Source organism: Xiphophorus maculatus, chromosome 19 (assembly GCF_002775205.1).
Source record: "Xiphophorus maculatus strain JP 163 A chromosome 19, X_maculatus-5.0-male, whole genome shotgun sequence".
Lineage (NCBI taxonomy): Eukaryota > Metazoa > Chordata > Actinopteri > Cyprinodontiformes > Poeciliidae > Xiphophorus > Xiphophorus maculatus.
In genome coordinates this window covers 5813971-5839963 of record NC_036461.1, presented here as the reverse complement: position 1 = coordinate 5839963, position 25993 = coordinate 5813971, and the positions used below count along the sequence as shown (strand labels likewise).

Below are 25993 nucleotides of genomic sequence, written 5' to 3'. Positions count from 1 at the left end.
AAACGTATCGTGATATAAGCATTTCATATCAATCCATAAATTTGTATTTTCTTTTTTGTTTTAAATATCTGAAATTCAACCAGATTGGTGGTGGGTTTATCGAGTTTTCACTCCGCGCCGTTATTTTTTATTTTTAAGCAGTAATAAGGCAAAACGTGTGGCAGTTACCCAGCAGGTTGTTGCTAGGTAACCAAAGACTGAGTGAGTTGATTCCACTAATGTTTCTTAGCTAACCCTAAGAGGTTGAGTAGGTTAAGTCTTTCCTCTGCCTACATCTCCCAGAATGCTGTGCGGTTTTAGATCAGAGTTCAGTGAATATTCTATCAGACGTATTATGTGTTAACATTGATCATTGATTTATTGTCCAGCCCTGCCTAAAGGATCGACGCCTCCACTGCAGCAGAAACCCGGACCCGGTTCTGGTATCAACGGATGGAGCTCTGCCACAACGTCGGAGCAGCCCTGTCCCACGGCAAAACGCCCCCTCTGCTCCCACGCACCCCGCAATGAGCCGCTGCCTTACAGCAACGGCTGGGACAGGGGGTTAGAGGGCACTGCGTCGGAAACGGCGGAGGTCATCGCCCACCGCATGGGCGGGATGAAGCTGTCGGCCACCGTCATCTTCAACCCGCGCTCACCCAGCCTGACGGAGCTGGCCGTGGACAAGCTGCTGCTGCCCCGGCCCGCTGCATCTGAGATCGAGCCCTGCGGCCCTCTAGTGGCCACTCACTGTCTGCTGAACTCCTGCGTGTGCTGCGGGAGCTGCGAGGACGCTCATGAAGACGGTGGCGTTGCCTCGGATACCGCCGGCTTGGAGCTGGGCCTGGCTCTGGGTCTGGACAAACACTGCAAGAGGCCGGCGTCCAGCGCCGTCATCCAGTCCGCTGCCTGCCAGCTGCCGCCGCGTGCCCACCAGCGGTTCGCTAAGGGCGAACTCGCCCAGCAGACTCCCCCGTCCGCCTGCCGCCCTGGGGATCCGCCAGCGGAGCGCTCAGATTCGCTGCTCTGTGACAAGTGTCTGGTGGCTCCAGGTCGGGGCTCCAGAGGAGGCCAGGGAGCGTCAACGTTCAGCCGCCAACTGAGCCACGACAGGAGGCAGCAAGCCGGCGAAGCCCGGCAGCGAGAGAACAACCTGGACAACGACAGAATAGACAATAAGGAGCCCAAGGAGGACATTAGGAGATGCTTCAGGTTTGTTTCAGTAGGATAATTTGACTACTCTCACTACAAAAACACAAAATTTTACCAAGTATATTTTGTTTAGCTTCAGCAATTAATCAGACTTTTGGCTTTGAAAATGTAATTTTTCTGAAAATCTGTATTTTTTTTTTTACTTCACCGATGCGTTCCTTGGTTTCCCCCAAGGAATTCATTGGATATCAGTAGCCTGGACTACTGGGTAACAATAGTCCAGGCTACTGATATCCAGAGTGATTATAAAAAACTTAACATAAGGGTTTCACATCAGTCTATATCAATCTTAGTTTTTTGTTTCAAATATCAGAAATACGACAAAACTGGTGACGTGACCTTTCCAGTTTTATCCACAGTTTTCACTCCAAGCTGTTCAATTTTGTTTTTAAGCAGTTATGAGGTACAGTGGGGAAACCTGAAACTGCTGCTGCGTATGTTACTTAACAGGTTGTTGCTAGGTAACTAAACAGTTAGTTAGTTGTTATTACCTTTTTTGTCCAGCCCTACTTGTTATTTGTCAAATAATCTGCTAGTGGAAGTCGAACTTTTTAAAAAATTAATATTAAGGAATTATTGACTTAAAACAAGCTTCTTTGTCTTGCTGAAAAGTTACTTGTAAGTTAATTTTTTCAAGTAAACTAAGATATTTGCGCTAGAACCTAGACCAAAAATACTTGCTAAGCTTTTGTGTTTTCGCAGTGCATAAATAAGGCGCCACATTTTTCTTTCTGTCCTTTTTCGTTGTCTTATTATTTCACTTTTATTTTGACTTATAACATTCCTCTGTTTATTTGACCAATTATCAGTCGTATCCTTCTTTATTTCTGTTTGTTTTATTTTGGTTGTTTTTAGTTTTCAGAAGTCGCCCCTCAGCTCTGTGTCAGGTAGTGACTGCGACAGTGTGTCGGTCACCACATGTAGTCTGTCGAGCAGTGCTTACACTCCAAGGTAATGACTTCCTGTCCCCGCTAAATAAATGCATCTACTGCTCAGATTTAATGCTACTATCGATTATTTTAGTTAGCGATTATTCTGACGATTAATTGGACAATAAATCGCCACAATCTGCAGATTTTTCATTTCAGCCTTTATATGCACATGAACAATTCAATTCCATTTTAAATAAAAAAAATAAACATGTTATTACCTGAAATGCAACAACACAGCATTCCTTTAGTTCATGCTCAATTATTTGTAGATTGATTGAATAATTGTTGCTTCAACTGATTCATAAATTAATAACAAAAGTTACTTATTATAAGATTTTTTAAATTTATTTACAGAATTTGAACTGAGTGAAGCTAGAACTATGCCACTTCAGGAGTTGTGGGTGGAGCATATTTACAGACAGAGTTTTTTTTATTATTTTAAATGTCGTATATATTTTTTGCATTTCTTTGTTTTAATTACTGCTCTGAATATGTTTTTCTGTAAGCAAATTGCATTTTTTTAACTGTGAATACTTCAGTTAATAATTAACCAATTACTAAATTAGTTGAAGATCATTTCAGTAATTGATTAATCACAATTAATCAGATTAAACATGAATCATTGATTAATCGTTTCAGCCCTGAATCAGTTTCAGTCGCCAATTGAAACGATAAATGTCAAAGTTCAGTATCTTTGGGGTTTCCGACGCAATAGCAGCCAAATTTATGCAGGATCAGATCATTCTTCAGATTAAAAAAGTTAATTTTGTATTTCTTGTTCAGCCCCGTCAGCAGCCTGACTCCGAGCTCAGGGACTTCGGAGGACCTGGACCAGCAGGAGATCAGGCTGGCGCTGCAGGACGCCAGGGTGGCAGCGAGGAGCAAGATCCGCTCCCGGTTTCACAGCAGCAGTGACCTCATCCACCGTCTCTTCGTTTGCATATCAGGTGAAGTTCCTCCCTCGCTGAGCTGCAGCGGCACGCACCTCCGGGTTGTACATGATGCATCAATGTTTCTGTGTGATGCAGGCGTCGCCGATCAGCTGCAGACCAACTACGCCAGCGACCTGCGAAGCATCCTGAAGACTCTCTTTGAAGTAATGGCGACGAAGTGCGAGCAAGGAGACAACAATAAGCAAAAAAAGGGTGAGGAGTGGATTTAATATTTTTCTTTCAGTGCTGTGGAGGAAAATGCGTTTGTATATTAAAGATGGGCAAAAGGAAACTTTGGAAAAGTGCTTGAGTTATGTCTAAAGTCTTTGAAAGTGCTTGATATTCAAAGGCTCAATTTTGTAATAAAGTTCCACCTAACCTTTGATTAAATCTAAATTTGGAAAATGTTATTTGCAGTTGAAACCAGATATTTTGCAACTATGGCCTATACAAACATATTTATACACCTAATAAAAAGAGATTTATTTTTTCTCGCTGTCTGAAGTTAAATCTGACCAAACATTTCTTGTTTTAGGTTGGTTAGAATTACTAAAATTATTTCTATTTGCTAAATGCCAGAAAGCTTTTTCAGAACAACTTTTAGAGATTGATTTGGTTATTTTTGGATTCATTGTTTTTATCCTTTTTCCCAAAGGAGTACATTAGTCTAGTTTCTAGTGCAAATATCTTTGTACACTTAAAAAGACAAAACTAACATATAAGTAAATTTTCTTGTTATAAGTGAAATAATCTGCCAATGTAACTAGAACTTTTTTTTAATTAAGGAATATTTAACTTAAAATAAGCTCCTATATCTTGCTGAAAAGTACTAAGGTATTTGCACTGAAACTGAACCAAAAATACTTGGTAAGATTTTGTGACTTTTTGCAGTGTAGGCCTTCTCAATCATGAACTAAGTGCAACCATTTAAAATGTGTCCCTTGTGATGCCCAGTAGGCCCCGTTCTGCGCAGTGCGGTGCTGGAGGATTGTGCTCTCTGTCAGGAAACTATTTCTTCATCAGAATTGGCAGCCAAAGCCCGGGAAGGACAGTTTGAAGGTCAGCAGAACCACAAACTATAAGTGTTACAGTCAGCGCACTCCTCTTCGTCTTCCTCTCAGCTGGTGGCATTTCTGCTGCATGTTTTCTCTTCCTTTCCCCTGCAGATCCTCCAGACTGGGTCCCCGACGACGCCTGCAACTCCTGCATCACCTGCAAGGCTCCCTTCACCGTCATTCGCAGGAAGCATCATTGTAGGAGCTGTGGAAAGGTTAGGACTTCCTGTTAGCTCCCTAGCTAAAGTGTAGCTTAATGTCCCCAAACAGTGACCCCAAATAGCATTAGCTTCTGGACAGGATGTCCCTTTCCAAACCCAAAATATTGACTCTTAAAAAAACATTTTCTCACTTTTATTCACTATTCAATAACTATTGCATTTGTTTAGCATAAATGCTGCCTCGTGCATTCTAATTTTAGTTGTGGAGGGGGTGGTATACACAAAAAAGTTATTTTCACTTGTATTTTTAAAATGTGACCTGTAATGCTTCTTTGAAAAGGTTAGGATAGGTCTATGGCCTATACAAACATATTTATTAATTTTGTTTGCACAAAACTATTCTTAGATCATGAGAGTCTTGACCTATTTTCAGAATGAGCTGTTTTAGGACGTCTGTCACTTTAAATACAAGTATGCTGCTACAGGCCACGCCCCCAACTCAACTTTTCACTGACACATGAAAATGGCTGCAAACAAATGAGCAATTACACAACCATACATCTTTGAAAATCACAAGTGGAGCCTCCTGCACAACCAACAAGAAGGCAGCAGGTGTTTTCTGGATGACAAGTCGACAACAAAACACTTGTCTTTTCCAGCAGCCATTGGAAAAAAAGTTTCAGAAGCTTTACGTTGAAAGAACCTGATTTGGAAAAATGTTTCTTTTGCCTAATTTTATTATCTTTATTTATATTAATTATTTTACTATATAGTATTGTATAGTGGTGAAAGCAGCAGACCAAACATTCTGGAGCTCAGCTTGGGTTGCTAGGTAACAGGACTGGGCTTGGCTGGGGTTGCTAGGTAACGAATTCTGGAGGTTTCTGAAATGGCTCATTTTCCAGATATTAAAAACAGATAGATTTTTGTTTTTGTTTTTATGTAATGATTCAGATATAGATTAACTTTCTGGTAAAAAATCTTTTTAAAATATGTATTAGATCATTTTTTTAAATTTCTAGCGCCCTCCTGTGGCCACCACTGTGAAAAACACTGGCTTAACATTTTACTCTCTCTCTCCTCAGATCTTCTGCTCCCGCTGCTCATCCCACTCGGCTCCGCTGCCGCGGTACGGCCAGGTGAAGCCCGTCCGGGTCTGCACCCACTGCTACATGTTTCATGTCACGCCTTTCTACAGCGACAAGCCCGCCATCTGATCCCAGGTCAGAACCAAAAAGCACACCGTCTGCTCCAAGAGCATAATATGCAACGGACAGATTCACTCCACAGTGCTCCAGATAATCCTTAAAGGTCATGATTGTAGTTGCTGACCTCAGCCGCAGGGAGCGGAGAGTCCAGCCCAGAACCTCGGGTCTGATTGTAGGAATGCCGAGGCGTCAGCAGAACTGAAAGTCCAATCGCTCTGCAGTCTGCTTCACAGAATCAGAACATTTTTCTCTTCTGCAGGTGTGAATAATCAAGCTTCCTGTTTGCTTCTGTGAGCTTCCCACATGTGTCCCGGTGCTGGCGCTCCAACAGAACTCAGATCAGTAGAGCTGGACGATACGGCTTCAAAATTTAATCTGAGATCTGGTTTCCAATTTTTTTCTTTTCTAAAAAATAAATTAATATTTGTATTTCAATTATCTCTTCTGCAAACTGTACGACAGAGTATCAGAGCCAGGCTACAAAATGTTTTTTAATTATGAGAATAATATAATGTTAGCAGAATAATGACACAATTTTACCAAAAGAACATCTTAAAATTACAGGAAAATACATTTTAATGAGAAAAGACTTCTATTTATCAGGATCTGACATGAGCAGATCAGTTTGTTGTTCTAAATAGAAACATTAATTTCAAAGTCCTGCTACTGATACTAATTTAATGCTGACATGTTAAATTTTTTTTAATTATTTTCACATCTTAAACCGATACTTAAGTATAACTTCACAAAATGCTGAACATTTTAATTTTTGTTTCTTTTCATGCCAGAGTTTTCATTAAATTACAAATTCATCCTTCTAAAATGACATCTTTATTCTGGTAATACTTCAACTTTATTGTTGTACGACTTTATTCTGGTAATATTATGACCTTAATTTTAAATGAAATTGTAGCCTGGCCCTTATATTTCATCGTAGAGTTAAACTGAATTCAAAATCCAAATAAATACAAGCTTTAAACATGCTTGTCAAACAAGATGGCCGCCCTGGCCGCGCTCACGTCTGAATGATAGAAACCCCAGGAACACATTAGTAAAAAAAATCCAGATTTCCCAAAAAATTAATCTTCAAAAGCCAAAAATCCGATTAATCGATCAAATCGATTTATTGCCCATCCTTACGGGTCGGATCAGACGAATGTAAGTCAACCACCATGTAAATAATGATTCTATCTGCAAGCAACAGAGCCACTAAACAAACTCAGCAGGCTGAAACTGAAACACAGGTATCTTTTGATATGAGCTTTGTGAGGAGTTTAGTTTTTCTAACGTGATGAATGTCTAACTGTGTTTGGGAGACGATCGTAACTTAGCATCGAGTTTGTTGCACTGAGAAAAAACATAAAGTCTTACCACGTATTTTTTACTAATTTCTAGTTCAAACATTTTCGTACATTTGAAGTGAGACAAAACTAACTGAAAAGTAACTTTTTAGCAAAATAGAAGAGCTTGTTTTAAGTCAATAATTCCTTAATATTAATGAAAAATAATAGATCCAGTGGCAGAGTGTTTCACTTAAAACATGGGAAAATGTTTTGTTATCAATTAAATAATCTGCCAGTAGTGCTAGAACTTTTTCATTGCTAGTAAGGAATTATTGACTTGAAACAAACTCTTACATCTTGCAGAAAAGCTACTTCTAAGTTGCCTGATGTCTTATTTTACGTGTACTAAGATATTTGCGATTAGGGCCGTTGAAGACTGACCGAAAAACTGAGGAGTACATTTCCGAGAAAAAAGCTGAAATTTTGAGATTAATTTCAGAATTTTTTAAAGAAAAAAAGTACTTGCAAATTTCTTTGTTGAAAAGTTGAAAATTAAACTCAGAAATTCTGAGATTAATTTTAGTAATCTTTCTGAAAAAAACTTGAATATTTCTTAGTTGAAAAGTTGAAAATTATCTAGAAAATAAAATCAAATTCTGAGATTAATCTCAGAAATTTTCTACAAAAAAGCTCAGAAATTTCAGTTTGAAATGTCAAACATTTTCTATGAAAAACTCTGAAATTTCTGCGTTTGGAAAGTTGAAATTGGCTTAAAAAAGGCATAAATTTTGGAGATTGATCTCAGAATTTCTGAATTTGTCTTGGAAATTTACTCCTCCTCCTCTTTTAATTTTTATTTATTGTAGAACGTTGGCCCTGATATGCAGTCGGATATTTGCAGTAGGAACTAGACCAAAAATACTCAGTAGGATTTTGTGATTTTGCAGAGCATCCCTTCACTGTGGTTAACCTTTGACCTTTTGGAGCTCAAACTCTCAGGTGCAGCCTTGCAGGAATACAGGGCTGCCCATCTTTCTTCACTTCCTCGTCGCTTTATTGGTGCAATATTGTTGATTGCGACGCTTCTGCACACGATGAGACAGACCTCTGATATTTTGGTTGCAGACATTTTTCTTTCAGAAACATTTGTGTTCAAAATAACAGCAAAATAAAAACTAATTCTGGTATAAATTATACTAATAATTTACTGTGAAATGCAGCAGAGCAAAATAAACCAACAGACGCAACAACAGTAACACACAGAGCTGATTATTCTGAATGTTAGCAGCAGGTTGTAGTGAGTTGAAATAGTTTTAATAAAAGTTAATTTTAGGAAGAAAAATGTCACAAAAAAAAAATGAAATTATTCGCTGATTGAAATCTTTGAGCAGTTTTCAATTTGTACCAGGGGTGTACAATTTTCTTTTGTTACATGGACCAAAACCATTTAGTGAAAATCCCAATTAATAAAATAAAATTAAATAAAGCAAAGTAGGCAGACTTTTATTATTATTATTATTATTATTATTATTATTATTATTATTATTAATATTATTATTATTATTATTACAGATCCAAAAATGTAAAATAATTTTTCACATTTGTTTTATGAAACAAACGGCGTCCAGTTTTCAGATTTTTTTGGGCTTGATTAAAGAAATAATTCTTGGTTATAAAAGCAAGATTTGGGTCACTTTCTTTCTTTAATAAAATAAATAAATGCTGATTTGGGTGCGTCAAAGTCAACTTTTCAGTAAAAGTAAAAGTGGTTCTACATACTAGAGAAATGTGGTCCTAAAAATATGAATTATTTGTGTTTTACTCAACATTCAATAATTCAAACCTGATTAAAAATAAAAAGTTTAAAGAATAAATCTGTATCTTTCTTGAACAGCCGTTGGGGGCCCACAAAAAAGTAGCTCAAGGCCAGAAATGGCCCCTGAGCCGCACTTTGAACACCTCTGGCTTATATACATTAAATATTCCTGAATTTCTGTAAAAAATGTATACATTTTTCTTCATTTTTGATTCATAATAGGGCAGTAATCCTAATGAATTTACCTGTATGGAAATTCTAAACACATTGCTGTTATTTTGGACACATTTCTGTTTTGGTAACAATATAAATCATGTGTTTTTCTGAGTAAAGATGCTGATTTGAACCTCCAGTTAATGCTAAGGATAAGTTTTTAATTTGTCCATTCTGCTCTGACCTGAAGCAGCTTCTCAGGCTTTAATCACCCTGCGACCCTCATTGCATCTAAAAACACACAAACTTAACTCTGAAACACTAATTTTTTCTTTTATAAAGAATGCAGATAACATGGAACTGTAATTACTATGATGTAAAGACAAGGAATCATGCAGTAGTGAAGAGTGGGATATTCTGTTATTTTTATTATTATTTCAGAGCTTTGTCTTATTTTGTAAAGGTCTTAATTCGTTTCCATAAGAGCTGTGTAAAATATTCAACAAATAAATAATGTTATATAGTTTTAAATGGGATGTATATTGAAATAAATAACTTTTCTGTTTGATCCTGTTGTCTTGATTCCTCATTTGATCCGCTGAACGTGAGACGTGTATAAATTATAAACTAATATTAGGATTTTAGAAAACATTTAAACATGTTAGAATAAAAATAAGACAGATTTGGAATAAATCTGAGAGATTTTGTATCAATTTTTACTCTGTTTTTTTTTTTTTAAGTATTTAAAAGACTTGACATCTCCAAATTAAACCGGAGATGAAAAATTAACGGTCGGTTGTTATGGTGCAACTGCCGAACTTCGGTCAATCTGATAATCTGCCAGAAGGGGGCAGTGCATTCTAGTATTTTGAGGCGGGGGTTGGTGTGTCAAAGATGTAAATATTTTTCTACTCTCTGTGTTTTGTACTATAATGAAAATCTGTTGTTTGTAACCCGTCCTTAAGACTAAAGGTTTTAACATGAAAAGCACTGAAAGATGAACAGCGAGACGGACAGAAACGTCTCGTTGCTTTTGTTGTTCCGTAGACACGACACGTCTGCGCGTCCGCCATATTGTTAGAGGCAAGCTCTTCTTAGAAATCAACACGAGACAGATTGGAAACTATTAAAAAAAATACTGTTTACAATCAGCAATTTTTTATGAATTATATTTACATGCGATAATACAAGTTCATTTAGGGATTTTATTGAGCTTTTAGTTATGAAAATTAAGCCGTAATTATTTCAGCTATTCTTTTTGTGTGTGAATTCAGTAACAGTGGTGAGCAGAGTTTTCAAAAATTTAATACAAGTAAACATAATGATCTAAAAAATTACTTTAAAAGAAACATTTAATAAAAAGACTACTCAGATGCTGAGGAACTGATCAAATTTTCATTTAATATTTTAAAATGTGGTATTTTAAAGACCAAATGAAAATAATTCATATAAATAGTTATTAAACAATGAAATTAGGCAAAACAAATATTTTTTCAAATCAGGTTCTTTCAATATAAATCTTGTGAAACTTTAACAAAAACTGCAAGTATGTATTGTGTGGTGAATTTCTGGTTGTTTATTCAGTGACGTTACTCACAGTGGGTAGCGTATCCAGAAATTTTACTCTAGTAAAAGTAACGTTACTTCATAACATTACTCAAGTAAAAGCAAAAAGTGCAGCAGTGTAAAAACTACTCTTTAAAGTATTGTTTCCCCAAAGATCAAGATAAATGTAATTGAGTAAATGTAGGTAGTTCCTACCCGTCTTTGTTAATTAATGGATGTAAAACTTTTAAACTTTGTTAATAATAGTAATAAAGTTTTATACGTTGCAACGAAACTGCCACTCCCAATATGGCGGCGACGTTGACGTACGGTTGGACGGTTTGACGGACTGTGATTGGCCAGACTGCGGGCTGTGATTGGCCCGCCGCTGAAACGGTGGGAGAGTCAACAAGTCTTCGCTCCCCGAACTCCACAACAGTCAGTCTGTCCAGGAGAAGTGTGGACCGTACAACGGACCGGACTAGCGGTGGTTTTCCTCTCAGCTATCACGCTTTTTCGGGCTGTGTTTGCTCGCTGTTTTCCAACCTACCGCCTGACAGTCCGTTATTGACCCGCCGCAGGCAGCCATGCTGCGCTGTTAGCGGACTGCGGACCGCTGTCAGCTTTATTCATGAATTCAACGCGAAGTTCAGCTGAAAGAGTTTCTGTCAGGGGACTGCTGCAAGGCTGACCTCCTACACTCACTAACGAGGTATGTAATATTGCCACAAAAATGTAAATACATGAAAACCCCCATAATGTTGCAGGATACACGTAGAATATTCATACAGTGCTATACTTGTTATTTTAAAATGAAATTCTGGTTCAGTTGTGTTGTTTTGTAATCATGATGTCTGTTAAAGACACAAACAATCAAAGAGTGTATATTAGTGGCATGAACATGTTTATACATGCTGGTAGAATCGTCATTATTTTTAATATTTTAGTATTAGAATATGCTGCTAAAACGCAAAATCTTGCCAAGTATTTCTGGCCTTATTTAGTGCAAATATATTGTTACACTTGACTTACGACAAAACTAACTTACAAATAACTTTTCAGCAATACATAGGAGCTTAATTATTCTCAAATATTTATGAAAAAGTACTAGTTCCATTGGCAGATTATTCACTTATAGCATGTAAAAAATGTCTGGTTATAAGTGTGATAATCTACCAGGAGAGCTATACTTTTTTAATGAACATTAGGAAATGATTGACTTAAAACAAACTAAGGTATTTTCACTAAAGCCTAGACAAAAATACTTGGTAAGAGTTTGTGTTTTTGCAGTGTAATCATTGCATAAGAGCTAATAGTGCTTTTTTAATCATATCGTTCACCAAGATTATTAATCTCAGAGCTGCTCATGTGTTTTTCCTGGTTTAGGGACTATGAATCTGTGTTTGGACAGTATGGACGTCATGAAGATTGTGCTGCTCGTCTTTGAGGCCATGTTGCTGACCGACTGTGTGAGAGGTAAGGGGAATGACTCACAAATGTTCTGAATGTTTTTAAAAGCAAGTTGCAAACGTCCTCGTCATTAAGCAGCTTCACTGACTGGTTTCCTGTCAGTGTGAAGAAAGTTTCGCTTGTGCTTTCTCCCCCCTGAGCAGCCAGGGATGGAAAAAGTTCAAGAGTTTAAAAAAAATAAATAAACAAAAAATAAAAATTCTAAGCAGAGCCCAAAGTCAACATGGACGGAGGGAGGGAGAGGGGGCCCTGGCTTGGCCCTGACCTGAGCTTAACTGCAGCGTAACTAAACAAACACCATCCATCAGCTTCCCGGGTGAAAGAACAGAGTCCAGCCCTGCTAAGGCTGCAGACATGCTGCTTCACATCAGGCGGCTTTACTATGAAACACAGAGCAGACTGGAACTCTCCGGTCCAACCGTTTCATGGTGCCACTGTCAAACTGTTGCTTTGTGAGCAACTAACCTCTGTGGCATGAGTCAAAGCTCAAACTGCCTTCCTGATGAGAGGAAAATCAAATGCCTGGCACTACGGAAGGAAACATTTAATCTACTTATTATTAATTGTCCACTAATGGTTTGTTTTTTACTAAAATGAGTTCCAGTCTATTAATTAAACGTCGGCTTACTTTCTCTTGGTGTTGTAATTTGGCCGCCAGCCAGCAGGGGGCGCCTTTGGTAACTGAATCGGAGCCGTTTAATACAGAGCAAAGATGGCGGCCGTTGTTCTGCCAGATCGTCATACGCGAAGCACAAACTGAGGGCTATATCTGTCAAACAAGTATACACTGTCATTACCTCATGCTTTTATTTAATCAGTCACATAACATCATGACGTAGAAGTTAGATTGTCATACACTTTATTAACAACTGTAAGAGATCCGGAGTTAGCGGCTAGCTAGTCAGACCATCATCAAGGAGCAGGGAGGCGATTTTTATACGGGGCGTGTTATGTATTTCACGGCAGCTGCAGCTAGACCCTGCACGACAAGGTATGTACATTCATCTAGTTATCATTTAAAACGATTTATTGACTTATTTTTGTCGTATCTTTACGCGTACGCTGAACTGAGAGCACCTCTAAACGTCGCGGACTTCTAAATACGCATGCGTACTACTCACTGCACGTATGCTACTCTACAGCGTAGAGAACAGAACACCGAGTCAGAAAGAGAAACGGTCCAGAGTCCAGTGTTTGTTGAAAATGCTCATTATTCGGTTCTGTTTTTAAATATAAATATTCAGTGAGCTCCTAAAGTTATCACCTCAATAGCGGCTTCAGCTTCTTATTTAAAAATTACTGATGTGCTATGAAGTCGAGGCGGAGAGGAGGGAATAACGGGCAAATTTATAACATGATGGGGGAAAAAACATGGCGCCAGTAAGCTCGGTTGATTTTGAGGTCTGTTGTGAGTTAATGCCTTTAATGGAGCAAAGTTTTAACATTCCTAAAGAGCAACAGACTACTTCTGTATGAACATTTGTCTGTTAATGGGGAATTTGTGTTTAACATATTTTATTCTTTTGATCTTTTATTTTACTATAAAACAATCTAAAAGGTTCCTTATTTGTTATACTTAATCAGCTTAATAATGTGAGAAAGCTACAGATTTCCTGTTTATTCAGTCAGTATTTAATACAGTCGACACAAAATGTAAAAATATGCTTGTTTTTTTTTTTACTCAAAAACAAAATATTACTCAGTATTTTTGGCCTAATTTTTTGTACATTTGAAATAAGAGAAAACAAACGTACAAGTAACTTTTTAGTAAGATATAGGAGCTTGTTTTAAGTCAATAATTCCTTAATATTAATGAAAAAGTATTGGTTGACAGATTATTTGTCTGTATAACAAGACATTTATCCCATTGTAAGTCGATTATAAGTCAAATAATCTGCCAGTGGAACTAGTACACTGTCATCAATATTAGTGAATTATTAACTTAAAACAAGCTCATGTATCTTGGTGAAAAGTTACTTATAAGTTAGTTTTGTCTTATTTTAAATGTACAAGAAACTAGATAAAAATGCTTGGTAAGATTTTGTGTATTTGCAGTTTTTAATTTCAGAATTTAGATTGTGGAAAAATAGTCGGCCCTCTTGATACAAGAGAAAAGTCAGGTTTTTAAGAAAATTATCGCTCATCAATTAATCACTAGTCAATCAGCTTTAGATTAACACATTAATTGATAACTTACACCCCTACCTGACACATGTTCCCTACAGGCTCAATGTGTCGGTATTAACTGAAGGGGTGTCTGATAGATGCAGTACCTGCATGTAGTGAACTTGCAGCAGAGATTGGAGATTGTCTGCAGACAATGCCTCATTCACAGCCTGGCAGCCGGACTTGCACGGCACAACTGAATCAAAAGTAAACAACTCCAAATCAGATTACACCGGCAATTTTCCATGTTTACAGATGAACATATGTCGGAAAAGCCGGTGACATGGCGGATGGAGCGGTTTAGTAGGGCAGCCTGCTGTTTTCTGGAAGCGGCTGCAGATGCTGAAACAGATGCACACGAGGCAGAGATGTGGTTAGCACATGATAAGTTATAAACCGTAAATATGTGACAGTTCCTCCAGAAGAGCCAAATGATACACAGAGTTCTGTGTTGCAGTCCCAAAGCAACAGCTGGACTGCAAACTTTATAGTGCATTAGAGACAGGGGAAGCTGTAAAACCGTCACCATAAAATTAACAGTGTTTGAGAATGTCTCTGACAGTCCTGAATGAATTTACACAGCAAAAACACAAAATCTTACCAACTATTTTAGTCTAGTTTCTAGTGCAGATGTCTTAGTACACTTGAAGTAAGAAAAAACTAACTTGGAAGTAACTTTTCAGCAAGATGTAGGAGCTTGTTTGGAGTAAACAATTCCTAAATATTGATGAAAAAAGTACAAGTTCCACTGGCAGATTATTTTATTTATAACATACTGGAACCATAACATGGAATATTGATTTAGACCACAAAACTTAATGAGCATCCACACTGCAAAAACTCAAATTCTTACCAAGTATTTTTGATCTAGTTTTAGTACAAATATCTTGGTATATTTGAAATAAAAAAAAAACTAGCTTTATAAGTAACTTGTAAGTAGTTTTTTTTAAGTAAATAATTCCTTAATTTATGAAAAAGTGCTATGTCCACTGACAGATTGTTTCAATTTTAACAAAACATTTTCCCAATGTTATAAATGAAATAATCTACCAGTGGAACTAGTAGTTTTTCATCAATATTAAGGAATTATTGACTTAAAAAATCTCATGTGTTCCTCCTGTAAGCTACTTATAAGTTCGTTTTATCTTATTTCAAGTGTACTAATACATTTTCATTAAAAAGTAGACCAAAAATACTTGGTAAGATTTTGGGTTTTTGCAGTGTATAAAGAACACCCTGCGTGTGAGACCATAAAAACCTCCAAAAATGTTGTTTTCCTGCTGATAGCTGAGTGTATTGGTACCTGGTAGGACTCAGGCCTGTTGCTGTCAGTCATCAGGAGACATCTGACACAAGAGCCCTGCCCTCATACCACAGGCAGTCCCGACACACACACATACGCATGCACACGCCCACACACAAACACACAAACACAGTGGGTCCTTCTCTTATTTTACTATTGCAGCTCTGGGATTGGCCACCCTAACACCCCCCACCCCTTCGTGCAGCTGGAGAAGGTGGCCAGTGATGTGTCCCAGCAGAACCAGTAATGTGGTGACAGTCTCAGGGACTGCTGGGCTGCACTCAGTACAGAATGCAGCCTAAACATATATTTAGAATAATAAAAGGATACAGTAGGCATGTGTTACCGGGTCCGTGAAGGTGACCAAAACGGTATTTATTAGCAAAAATGACACCTTCAAACAGCACTTTGATTACACACATAATTTATTTATTTATTAAATGATTAATTTAGTTGATCATGATTAATCAACGATTTAAATAATCTTCAACTAAGTTGGTAATTGATTAATTGTTAACTGGAGCATACAGACTCGAAAAGACAACCCAGTCAGAGTAGTAATTAAGCCAAAACTATACAAAAAATATATACACTTGTATTTAGATGAAATATTAGGGCTTAAACAATTAATCTGGCAAATCGTGATTAATCGATTATTGAAATAATTGTCAACTAATTTGGTAATCGATTAATCGTTAACTAGAGCTTAGAGACGGGAAAAAAAATACCATTTGCAGCAAGAACAACACAGTCAAGAGTAGCAATTAAGCCAAAACTATACAAAGGATATATACATTTGTATTTTAAGATGAGAAAAAGTCTTTGTAAATATTACGGCTGAAATAATTAATTGGAATAATCGTGATTTAAATTTTGTTGTTCTTTCTTTTGTGCACAATGACAATTAAAGGACTCCTGTTCCTGATTAATTGGTAATTGGAATAATCGTCAACTGATTTGGTAATTGATTAATCGTTAACTGGAGCTTGCAGACTCAAAAAAAATGCCATTTGCTGAAATCACAATACACTCAGAGCAGTAATTAAGCTAAAATATTCTATATATGTACATTTTGCATTTACGGTAGATAAAAAAAAAAGTTGTTTGTAAAAATGTTCTACCTATAACTGCTGAAATGTGGTAGTTTGTTTCACTTTGTTCAAATTTTGTAAAAAACCAAAAGATCCTATTAAGCAAACTTTTTCTTTTAAACGACTTTTTTTGTTGTATTTTTTTCAGGTAAAATTGCATCTTTATTCTAATATTATGACTGTCATCTGATAATTGAGGCTGGCCCTATACTCTGTCACACAGTGTACAGAATGAATGATTGAAAATATTTTCAGTCATTCATAATTTATTTTTTTACAAAAGAAAGCAAGAAAAAAACAGATTAAAATTGTATCTAGTATGAAAATTGTATCTAATATGAAGAAATTGGAGCTTTTTCAGCCAAATCGCCCAAAGAGCAATCAGCCCGAACAACAACAGACTTACTAACACCTATTTATTGGTTTTCTGTCTAAGTTACATTTGGTGTTTCTCTCTTTTCTCCATCGCTATAAAAATAAACTCCCAGAATGCATTTGGCTGGACGTATGGAGATAGTCTGTTTTCCACCAGGTTGAGCTAACTAATGAATTACTCACAAACAGGCCGGCGCTTTTGTTGTCCTCGGTTTTTTGATGTTTTCTGTGAGAGTTGGAGCCCTGAAAACTTGTTTGTGGAAAGTTTACATTTTATAGGCAGTTACATCACCCAACAATCAGGTACAGTGAGATAAACGCGGTGCCAGGACCTCTAAAATCTCAGAGCCGTTTGGCTCGCTCGCAGTTTTCCATTTCCTTTCAGCATAATGAGACTGTTTCTCTGCAACAATAAGCCCAGAAGACCTCTTATTTTTTAAATAGCTCCTGAGGAGTAAGATGGTGGAGGCTCTATTAAAAATAAAAAGTGTTTTTTTTTCTTTCTTCTAGCAGCTTAGAGATTCAGAAACAAAACCAAAATTGAGCTCCTTTCATTTTATCAGACTCTGATTTTGACGTCTCTATGCCTTCCACCAAAACTTTCCTGCCTCTCTTCTACAACACAACTCAATCTTTTGTCCTGCTCTCTGCTGTGTTTCCTCTGGTTTATTACCAGTGTTAAGCCAGAGGAAGTGGGTTAAGTTAATGTGCTGTCGTTAAAACAAGGCATGACTGACCTTTACTCCCACCCAGCCTCTCTCAACTCCATACTCCCTGAGAACAATGGCTGGATTATTGTGTGTGCTGGTCCCCCACGTTGGACAGAGCAGCAGTAATTAATTTTAAGCAACTTCTGATTCTCATATATACCATCTATTAGCAGATGGAAAGGAGGGTATGTGTGTGCGAGAAGAACTGTTGAGGGGGAATGAGCAAGATCCAAATTTGATCAAAAGTGTCCAATTATGCTTCCTGGGACAAGTTAGTATAGGACAAAATGTGTTCATTGCATTTATTTCACAAAATCATTCTTAGATAATGAGCTGTTTTAATCCAACTCTAGTTTGTTTGTCTAGAAAGTCCAGTTTGTTTGCAAAGGTCTGAATGAGTAATCAAGCTTTAATGCAAACCAGAGAAACAAACTCTGGTCCACCTACAAACCTTGGAAGTGAACTCTGGTGCAGTTTGAATGCATATGTGAACGGAGACCACTCCAAAAGCAGGAAGTGGGCTACAGCATAGAGCATTCTGGGTAAATACAACCAAAACAAACGCAAGAGTTTAGCGCTAACAGGAGAAATTACTTGTCTTTTTTCAAAGACAAAAAAGAAATCCTGCAGTCTGACGCCACTCCATTTTTGTTTACATTTTCTGAAGACTCATGTCTTCTTCAGAGGTTTCTGTCATTTCCTGCAGTTCTTGGTTCTTGGTGCAGTGCCACCACAGGCAAGGAGGGGAACATGTTTTTAGTTAAGATTGTTTGACACAGTTCAGTGTGAAAGTGTTTCACACCAGATAAAAATGTAACAAATGTTGCAATTTTGGTCAGAATTTTGGTCAGTTATGCCTGTTTTTAGCTCCTTTTAGAATAAGCAAATAAGCTGCTGCTAGCCACACCCACCAGGTCAGTGTTTACACTCGCATGTGAAAATTGCTGCTAACAGATGCGCAATTATACGTTACACATTGGTAGAACAAGTTGTTTCTGGGTGGGAAGACAACAACAAAACACTTGTCTTTTGCAGCAGCCATTGTATGACGCATAAAACCAATTGACAGAACGTTCTGGAGCTCAGCTGGGGTTGCTAGTTAACGGGCAGTGCCTGCTGATTTGTGACTTAATATTCAGGAAGTTTTTAAAAGGGCTCATTTTCCAGACACAAAAAAACCCATTTAACTTATTGCCAAAAAGTAGCTGGGTGTTTTTTTAAGAGCTTGGGATGTTTTTAGAAGCAGTTTAGACTCAAATGGAAGTGCAAAATGTGAATATTGCATAATGGTCTCATTTAAGCTTGCTGAAATTAGCCTGAGAAAAGTGAGAAGAATGAGACGTCCTATAAAAGAAACCTCAGTAGGCTCTCGCTCCAACTCCCTCTCTTCCTAACCAGGTGGAAATAATATTCCTCACGCTCCGATCCTTCTAGAATAACGTTCCCGCAGCTGCAACAACCCATGTTGCCATCTTTCAACGCTCTGTCAGTGCAGAGGAAATATTTGGAGCGAGGAATGTGTCAAACTTCACCCCAGTGAGGGGACAGAAAGGAAAAGATCAGTAGTCATAATGGAGGTCAGTGTGCGTGTTTGCTTTAGCTGGGTCATAAAGTACCAGAGAACGGCTCTCTCTCCTCATTCACCACGTTTAACGAGCTCTTCAATTAACATTCATGTGGAATTTCAACATGTTGCTGTCTGCAGTTTTTGCTCTCAGCTGGATGATACTTTTTTCTAAGAAACCCCATGCATCTCTTTGTTTATGTGTGTAGGTAGGGGTGGGGGGAGACTCATTAGCTTGTTTGGGTTGTTGCCTCTGGGCGTGTTTTCAGACCACACACACTCTTCCTGCCTGGCTGAATGGAATCACGTTCCGTTAAATGAAATTCCCGTTTGCTCCCGCTAACCTCCAGGAACGCTTCGCAGCCATTACCATTCAGATGATAATTGACTTTGAGCCTTTCTCAAGACCAACTCGCTCCATTTAGCAGATCTATGAATACCAGATTGTGGTTAATTGACAGCTGCTTGGTGTTAAAGAGCGTCGGTCCTGGTTGGACCTTACAAGTGGCCTTTTCAATAACATGTCAGACCCACAGTTTGATGCGTTAGTCTCATTTCTCCCATTTTTTTGGAGATGCTTCCCACCCAGTCCTCCCTCCCTCCTCCACAGCTGTTCACTCGGTCACTGTGGAATGATCAGATTCCAACTTCTGCTCCCGTTCATTCCTCTGCAGGAAAACTGTTTCTGCTTTTTCTGTATATTTAAGCTCTCTGACGTATGATTCAGATCACGAGGTTTTATGTGCTGCAGGAACCCAAAAACCTTTGTTAATGTGGGCTCAATCCACAGCAAGAAGCTTCATCTCCACTGATCTGTATTTATTAGTCACATTAAGTTTGTGGAAGTGGATACGTAGGTCTGAACTGGATGCGGCATGGTCCGTTTTGGTAGGCTAGCGCCAAAATGGTAGGCTTTGCGGTGCCTTTGTCTTGACTATGTGCAAGAGGAAAGCTTTGCAGCCAGTGTACAGACTCTTTACATGAATAACAAGGCTCTGGTAACTGGCAGAGTAAATACAGGTAGTAGCTTGCAGATAAAAGCTACATTAGCTAAGCTAATTTTGCTAGTTCTGCATCTATATCACTGATGGTTAGTGTCACACAGAGGTGGGTAAAGTACTCAAAAATTGCAATCAAATAATAGTTGAAATATTTATAAGTTAGATAGAAATGAGACGAGAGCTAGCTCTAAGCTTGTGGCTTGTTTATTGTTGTCATAGCAACTTCATAGCAACTGTCATGACAGTTTCAGTACCTACCAAGATGGCTGTCAGCTACAAAGTTGACATCACATGAGAGCTATGTACTGCTCATAATGATAATAGTGACAATGTTTTCTTTTATATTTGGACGCCGTAAACTGGACGATAAGGCTGAAACAGGTATCATGATATAAACATTTCTTATCAATCAATATCAATAATTAGTGGCACATTTTTTGTTATCATAAATTACCATACTGGTGGCGTGACCTTTCCTGATTTATCCAGTTTTCACTCCAACTCGTTTTTTATTCTTAAGCAGTTATGAGGAACAGCGACGAAACCTTAAACTGCTGCTGTGCCAGTTACTCAACAGGTCGTTGCTAGGTAACCATCGAGTGATTGAGTTGCTGGGTAACCATAGAGTGAGAGAGTTAGTTTATTCCACCAAACTTGTTTAACTAGCATTAGGATTATTGTATTGAATATTGAATTCTGTCAAGTAATTGAGTGATACAAATACTTTCTGATACAAATACAGATGAGTTTTAGTATCAGCTGAAATGATCCGGTGCAGGAAAAAAGTGATAAACTGACTTTAAACATTTTTTTAAACACAGACATAAATGCAGTAAATTACTAATTTATTTGATAACTTTGCATTAAGGACTTAAACACACCAATAGATTCTCAAGCTTGGACAAATGTGTAAAAACAACATTAATTTATTCAGTTAGTCCAATTAGGAGTATAAACAGCCAATGTAAAATAAATAACTGACAGAATCAATAGGTTGACTATCTTGGTCAAAACTGTAAAAATAAGCTGAAGCAAACCTTCCTTAAAATGGTTCAGAAAGTGGAATTGGGAAATCTAAATATTCTGCCGTCTTCCTCCATAGATGGCATTCGTCAACAGCTCATACTACCAAAACTAAATAGTAAAATGTAATTCAACGCAGCCCTTTATAATCGAACAGAGCGAAGTCGAGTTGGGTTGAGGAAAAAGTTATGAATCTGTTCTCAGAGGGTTTGATTCCAGAACGTAAATTGTTTTTGTTTTCATCTATAGCGTTTTTTCCGGTGTGAGATCAAAAATGGTTTGGAAATGTTTAACGCTTTCCCCTTTTTCTTCCATATTCTTGTTTTGTTTTTGGAGGCAACATTTTTTTTATAAACTCCTGAGAGAACGGTAAACCTCTGACTAAAGATAAACCCTTTCCGTCTTAGATAACATTCAGAAACTTATCTACTTCTTCGGAAAACGTGCTTTGTACTCTGTAGAAATAGTCTTTCAATGTTACAGTCTTTATTAAATTGACAGAAATAAGACCTGATTGTGAATATAATACTTGATTAGATATAATTAATTTGCTAAATAAATAAATATTCAGAGTCTTGTTTGTTTAGATGCATGATGAAAGTTGCTCCATGCGAATTTTGATACAGATTATGTATATTAATATAGTTAAACACAACTTTTAAATAGTTCTTGACTTTTTCTGTTGTTTTTTACTCCATAATGTAAAAATGTCTTTGCTTCTTTCATGCGATAATGACCCTGACTGCGGATTGGACTGAGCAGGTTCGGACACGTTCAGGACTTGTTGTTGTAATCTTGGTGAATAAAAGCTGATTTAAACTGCAGCAGCTCCTCCAGTGTGAGGAAAACCTGCCGCAGCCTGCTGAAATCACACTGCAGACTTATCAGAAGTCCAATCAGGCCGCCTGGTACCTGTTGGATATCAGTTGAGGATGAAGTTTCTGTCTCTGTTTGTCTGCGCGCCATCAGACCCCTCATTGTTTTGCTTCCTTCGGCATTCAGACGACGGCGCCTCGCTTTTTCACAGGCTTATGAAAGTTTTGTCTCTTTTCTTCTTCTGTTGCCTTTCTTCGGAGCCTTGACAAAACCCTCACACACCAACCGGCACTCCCGCTTGGGAGTTAAAAGGTTGATTGAATGTTATGGTGGTGGCAAAAGCGATGGCTGGCTGGGCTTGAAGAAAGTCGAGCCAGGGGATAACGAGCCCTGAATGAGCCTCCGTCCCACATCCTCTCAGTTTTTCTCCGACTGAATCGGAGGAAAACTCACATTGCTCCGGGTCTCACATGGCTCTAGAGCCTCCATTTTGTGTCTCATTAAGGATGTTTTCACCCTAATAGTCTGGTAGTTTCAGTCTGATTGGGACAAATTGCAACATTTGTTACATTTGTTACAGCTGGTGCGATTCCCTTTCACGCTCCACTGTGTCAAACAAACCAAACTCTTTCAAAAAACAGCTTCCCCCCTCGCCTGTGGTGGCGCTGCATCTTCAGCAAACGACACAAAAACCTCTGAAGAAGACACTCAGGGCAACTTACTTCTTCACGAAATGTAAACAAGTCTGGAGTGGCGTCAGATTTTAGTGGTTGTAGGATTTATCTTTTGTAGTTGGTAAGAGACCACGAGTCGTTTCTACCGCTCGCATTACACTCAAGCGTTTGTTGTGGTTGTATTTACCCAGAATGCCTGCGCTATTTTCTGCTTTCTGCTTTTGTAGTAGACAAAATCATTCTTAGCTCCGTTCAGAATGAGCTGTTTCAGGGCCTCTTGTTGGCCACGCCCCTTAACGCAACATTTACACTCGCTGAAAAAAGATGCACAATTATATATCTTTGTATACTTCGGCTTTTTCATCTTTGAAAAGAAGAAGTGGAGCCTCCTGCACAACTAACAATGATGCAGGAAGTTGTTTCTGGATGGTAAAGTCAGCGTAAAAAAAACCTGACTTTTGCATACAGCGGTAAAACCAGCTGATCGAACGTGCTGGAGTTCCGCTTGGGTTGCTTGGTAACAAGGCTATGCTTGACACGGGTTGCTAGGTAACGATGCAGCGCCTGTTGAATGTAACTTAAAACCAGGTGATTTTTGAAAAGGCTCATTTTCCAGACAACAAAATACAATAACTTGTTGCCAAAAAACAATGGGTGCTTTTTTTAAAAGCGCTTGAGTTGTTTTTAGATGGAGTAGAAACCCAAATTAAACCGTACAAAATGTGAATTTGTCATAATACGTTCCCTTTAATAAGTATTGATTTCATCTGAATTGCTGCTGTAAAAGTGGAAAAATATGAAATGAATAGAGGTAAGGAAGGAAAAACCATTCCGCGATGTAATCCGTCATATTTTACAACGGAGCTACTGAAATACCAGACTGAAACTTTGCATCATGCTCTGGAACTGATATGATTTCCTCACCATGCACAGGAGTTTGGACGGCTGGGGTCAGTGTGCAGACTGCGTGCATGCAGAGCCGATCTGTGCGTTTCTTTTATAAATGAGTATTTGTTCAATTGGCTCTTATTGTTTGGTTTGTTTTCAGTCATGCATGATGCATTATGCGAGGAATTCCCGACAGTTCGTCTGCACAGACTGAAGTATGTAAACAAGCTGTTTGTTGAAGGAGATTTCAGAAGATGAATCCAGTTTTTTGGGGGGCTGCAGACTTTAGGTGCGGACTGGTAGAGTTATTTGCTTTGCTGCAGACTAATATTTTCCAGTGATTGGAACGCTGGGTTCCAGCAGCCGTTCTGTTCTGTCCATCAGCGGGCTCCTCTTCTGCTGGACGTCCAGATTAAAGGACTGTACAACCCGGCGCGGACAGTAGTTCAGCAGACAGACGGATCGCGGGCCGTGACCTCCGCCTCTGCGGACTGGAGAGCACTGAACAAATTGTCGCTGTGAAAGGGCGAGTAGCACACCATAACGACAGGCTCAACAGCTCCATGATGACAGATTGATTTCAGACAATATTCCTGGATTGTTAAGAGGCCCCATTGCTGTCAGTGGGAGCTTTTCCCAGTTCCTCCCCCCACCTTCGCCTGTCTCGCCTCGTCTCTCCCCCCGTTCTGCCCTCTGTCTCGTCTTTGGCTCTTTCTTTTCCTCCCTGACTCCTCTCCTCCTGTCTCTGTCTGAATTGCTTCATTCTGCCAAAACAGTCCTGCCACATCTCAGTCTGTCGCTGCTGCAGCCTGAAAAGACCTTGTCGACAAAGGCGCCGGTGTGAAATGCTCTCCAGAGTTTTCTCCTGATCACCGGAGTCATCGTCAGTGAAAAGTTCCTGTCCTGATGGGCGATTAGTCGATTCTCAATGTACAACTTGCTTTTGAAAGCTTCTTTTTTTTGAAAATCTGGATTTTTCTTTCACCAATTCATTTCTTAGGTTTCCATAGATCAGAATATCAACCCAAAATTATTCGAGAATAAAGCGTTAACAACCAGAATGGAGTAGTAATAAAACAAGAATAACACAAAGTCGTAATACAAGGATAAAGTTGTAGTAACAGGCCAATAAAGTCATAATAATCAAAGATTAAAGTGTTATTATCATCAGAATAAAGTTGTAATAATACAAGGATAAAACATTAGTATTTCCAGAAAAGTCATAATGTAACATGAATAAAGCTTTAATATTACCAGAATAAAATGGCAATAAAACAAGAATAAAACAGTCGTAATAATATAAGGATTAATTTAAAGTGTTAACATTACCAGAATAAAGTTGAAATGATATGAGATTTAAGCATTAATATTATCAGAATAAAGTCATAATAACACTGAAATAGAGCAAAATATTATCAGAATGAAGTTGTACGACAAAGTCGAAATAATACGGTTATAAAGTGTTAGTGTTAGCAGAATAAAGTTGTAGAGTCCAAAAAAGAATATCTGTATGACAGTTATATTAATATGAACATAAAACATTAATATTACCAGAATGAATTTGTTATAATACCAGAATAAAACATTATTAACAGAATAAATTTGTAATAATACGAGAATAAAACGTTAATATTACCAGAATAAAGCCGTAATAATTCAAGAGTAAAGTGTTAATATTATCAGAATAAAGTTGTAGTAATAGGATAGTCACACGACAATAACGTTGTAACAATACATGAATAAAACATTAAGATTAACAGAATAAATTTGTAATAATACCAGAATAAAGTCATAATTTTAAGCGAACTCCAACACAAAAGTTACAAAATTGAAAATGAGGAATGTTGAGCATGTTGTGAAGTTATACTTTGGTTTCGGTTTTACAGCTAAGGAAATATTTTGAGAAATATGTCGTAGGGACAGATACAGGAAATCCTTCCTGCCACATGCCATCTCACTGTACAATAAAAGCTAAATCATTGTTCTGCACTAATCAGTCCGATTTTGCACAACTGCACTATGGCGCACTTGCTGTACATATATTTACATATACATATCTGCATTTTTAAAAAATCTTTGCAAGGACTGATCTTAAGTTGCTTTTTATATTAACAGCATTTCATATTTTTACAATTCATAGCATTTTATATTTTATTTTGTATTTTATCTACAACTGCTACTCAGTGGTAGTTGTTATTGTGTCTTGTCTCTATGCTGTAACTGCAAAGTAATTTCCCTGCTGGGATGAATAAAGTACTTCTATTCTATTCTATTCTATATTTAATCTTTTAACACATCAGCATCAGTTTATCATCAGTTGCAAAACAATTGAATTTATTTAGAAGAAAGAATCACAGACTGAGCTGGTCACATCAGAGTTTAACTCTTCTCATTAAATTCCCTTTTAGTAAGATGTTTTTCTTTTTTCTGCTAAAATAATGACTATATTATTGCAATTAAACAAGAATTCTTGTAACCTGGCCTTGATACGCTGACGTACAACTGACAGAAATACATTTTTTGTTTAGAAAACAAGAAAAAAATAATTAAATCGGATCTAGTCTGAATGAATGAAGAGATTTTATTTTTAAGATTCCTGTAGACAGTGGGATTTAATAAGAGGCCAGAACAGACAG

At 37.8% G+C, this 25993-nt stretch overlaps 2 protein-coding genes across 4 annotated transcripts in view; both read left to right on the top strand.

The window, feature by feature from the left end:
• zfyve28 (zinc finger FYVE-type containing 28) overlaps positions 1 to 6201 on the top strand; it is a 29791-nt gene extending 23590 nt beyond the window's left edge. Inside the window, exons 9-15 of one of the 3 annotated variants that reach the window (XM_005801139.2) lie at positions 369 to 1191; positions 2047 to 2142; positions 2907 to 3070; positions 3152 to 3268; positions 4013 to 4114; positions 4222 to 4325; positions 5357 to 6201. In XM_005801139.2, the coding sequence (XP_005801196.2) occupies positions 369 to 1191; positions 2047 to 2142; positions 2907 to 3070; positions 3152 to 3268; positions 4013 to 4114; positions 4222 to 4325; positions 5357 to 5488 (1538 nt within the window). In that variant the 3' untranslated portion in view covers positions 5489 to 6201. Of the gene's footprint in view, positions 1 to 368; positions 1192 to 2046; positions 2143 to 2906; positions 3071 to 3151; positions 3269 to 4009; positions 4115 to 4221; positions 4326 to 5356 lie in introns of all 3 variants that reach the window. The other 2 variants (XM_023353376.1, XM_023353377.1) reach the window with 2 other exon arrangements.
• A 4527-nt stretch (positions 6202 to 10728) lies between these two features.
• The window catches only part of LOC102228622 (fibroblast growth factor receptor like 1), a 47036-nt gene continuing 31771 nt past the window's right edge, over positions 10729 to 25993 (top strand). The window contains exons 1-2 of the mRNA XM_014469545.2: positions 10729 to 10988; positions 11663 to 11752. Of these exons, the coding sequence (XP_014325031.1) occupies positions 11668 to 11752 (85 nt within the window). The 5' untranslated portion in view covers positions 10729 to 10988; positions 11663 to 11667. The remainder of the gene's footprint in view (positions 10989 to 11662; positions 11753 to 25993) is intronic.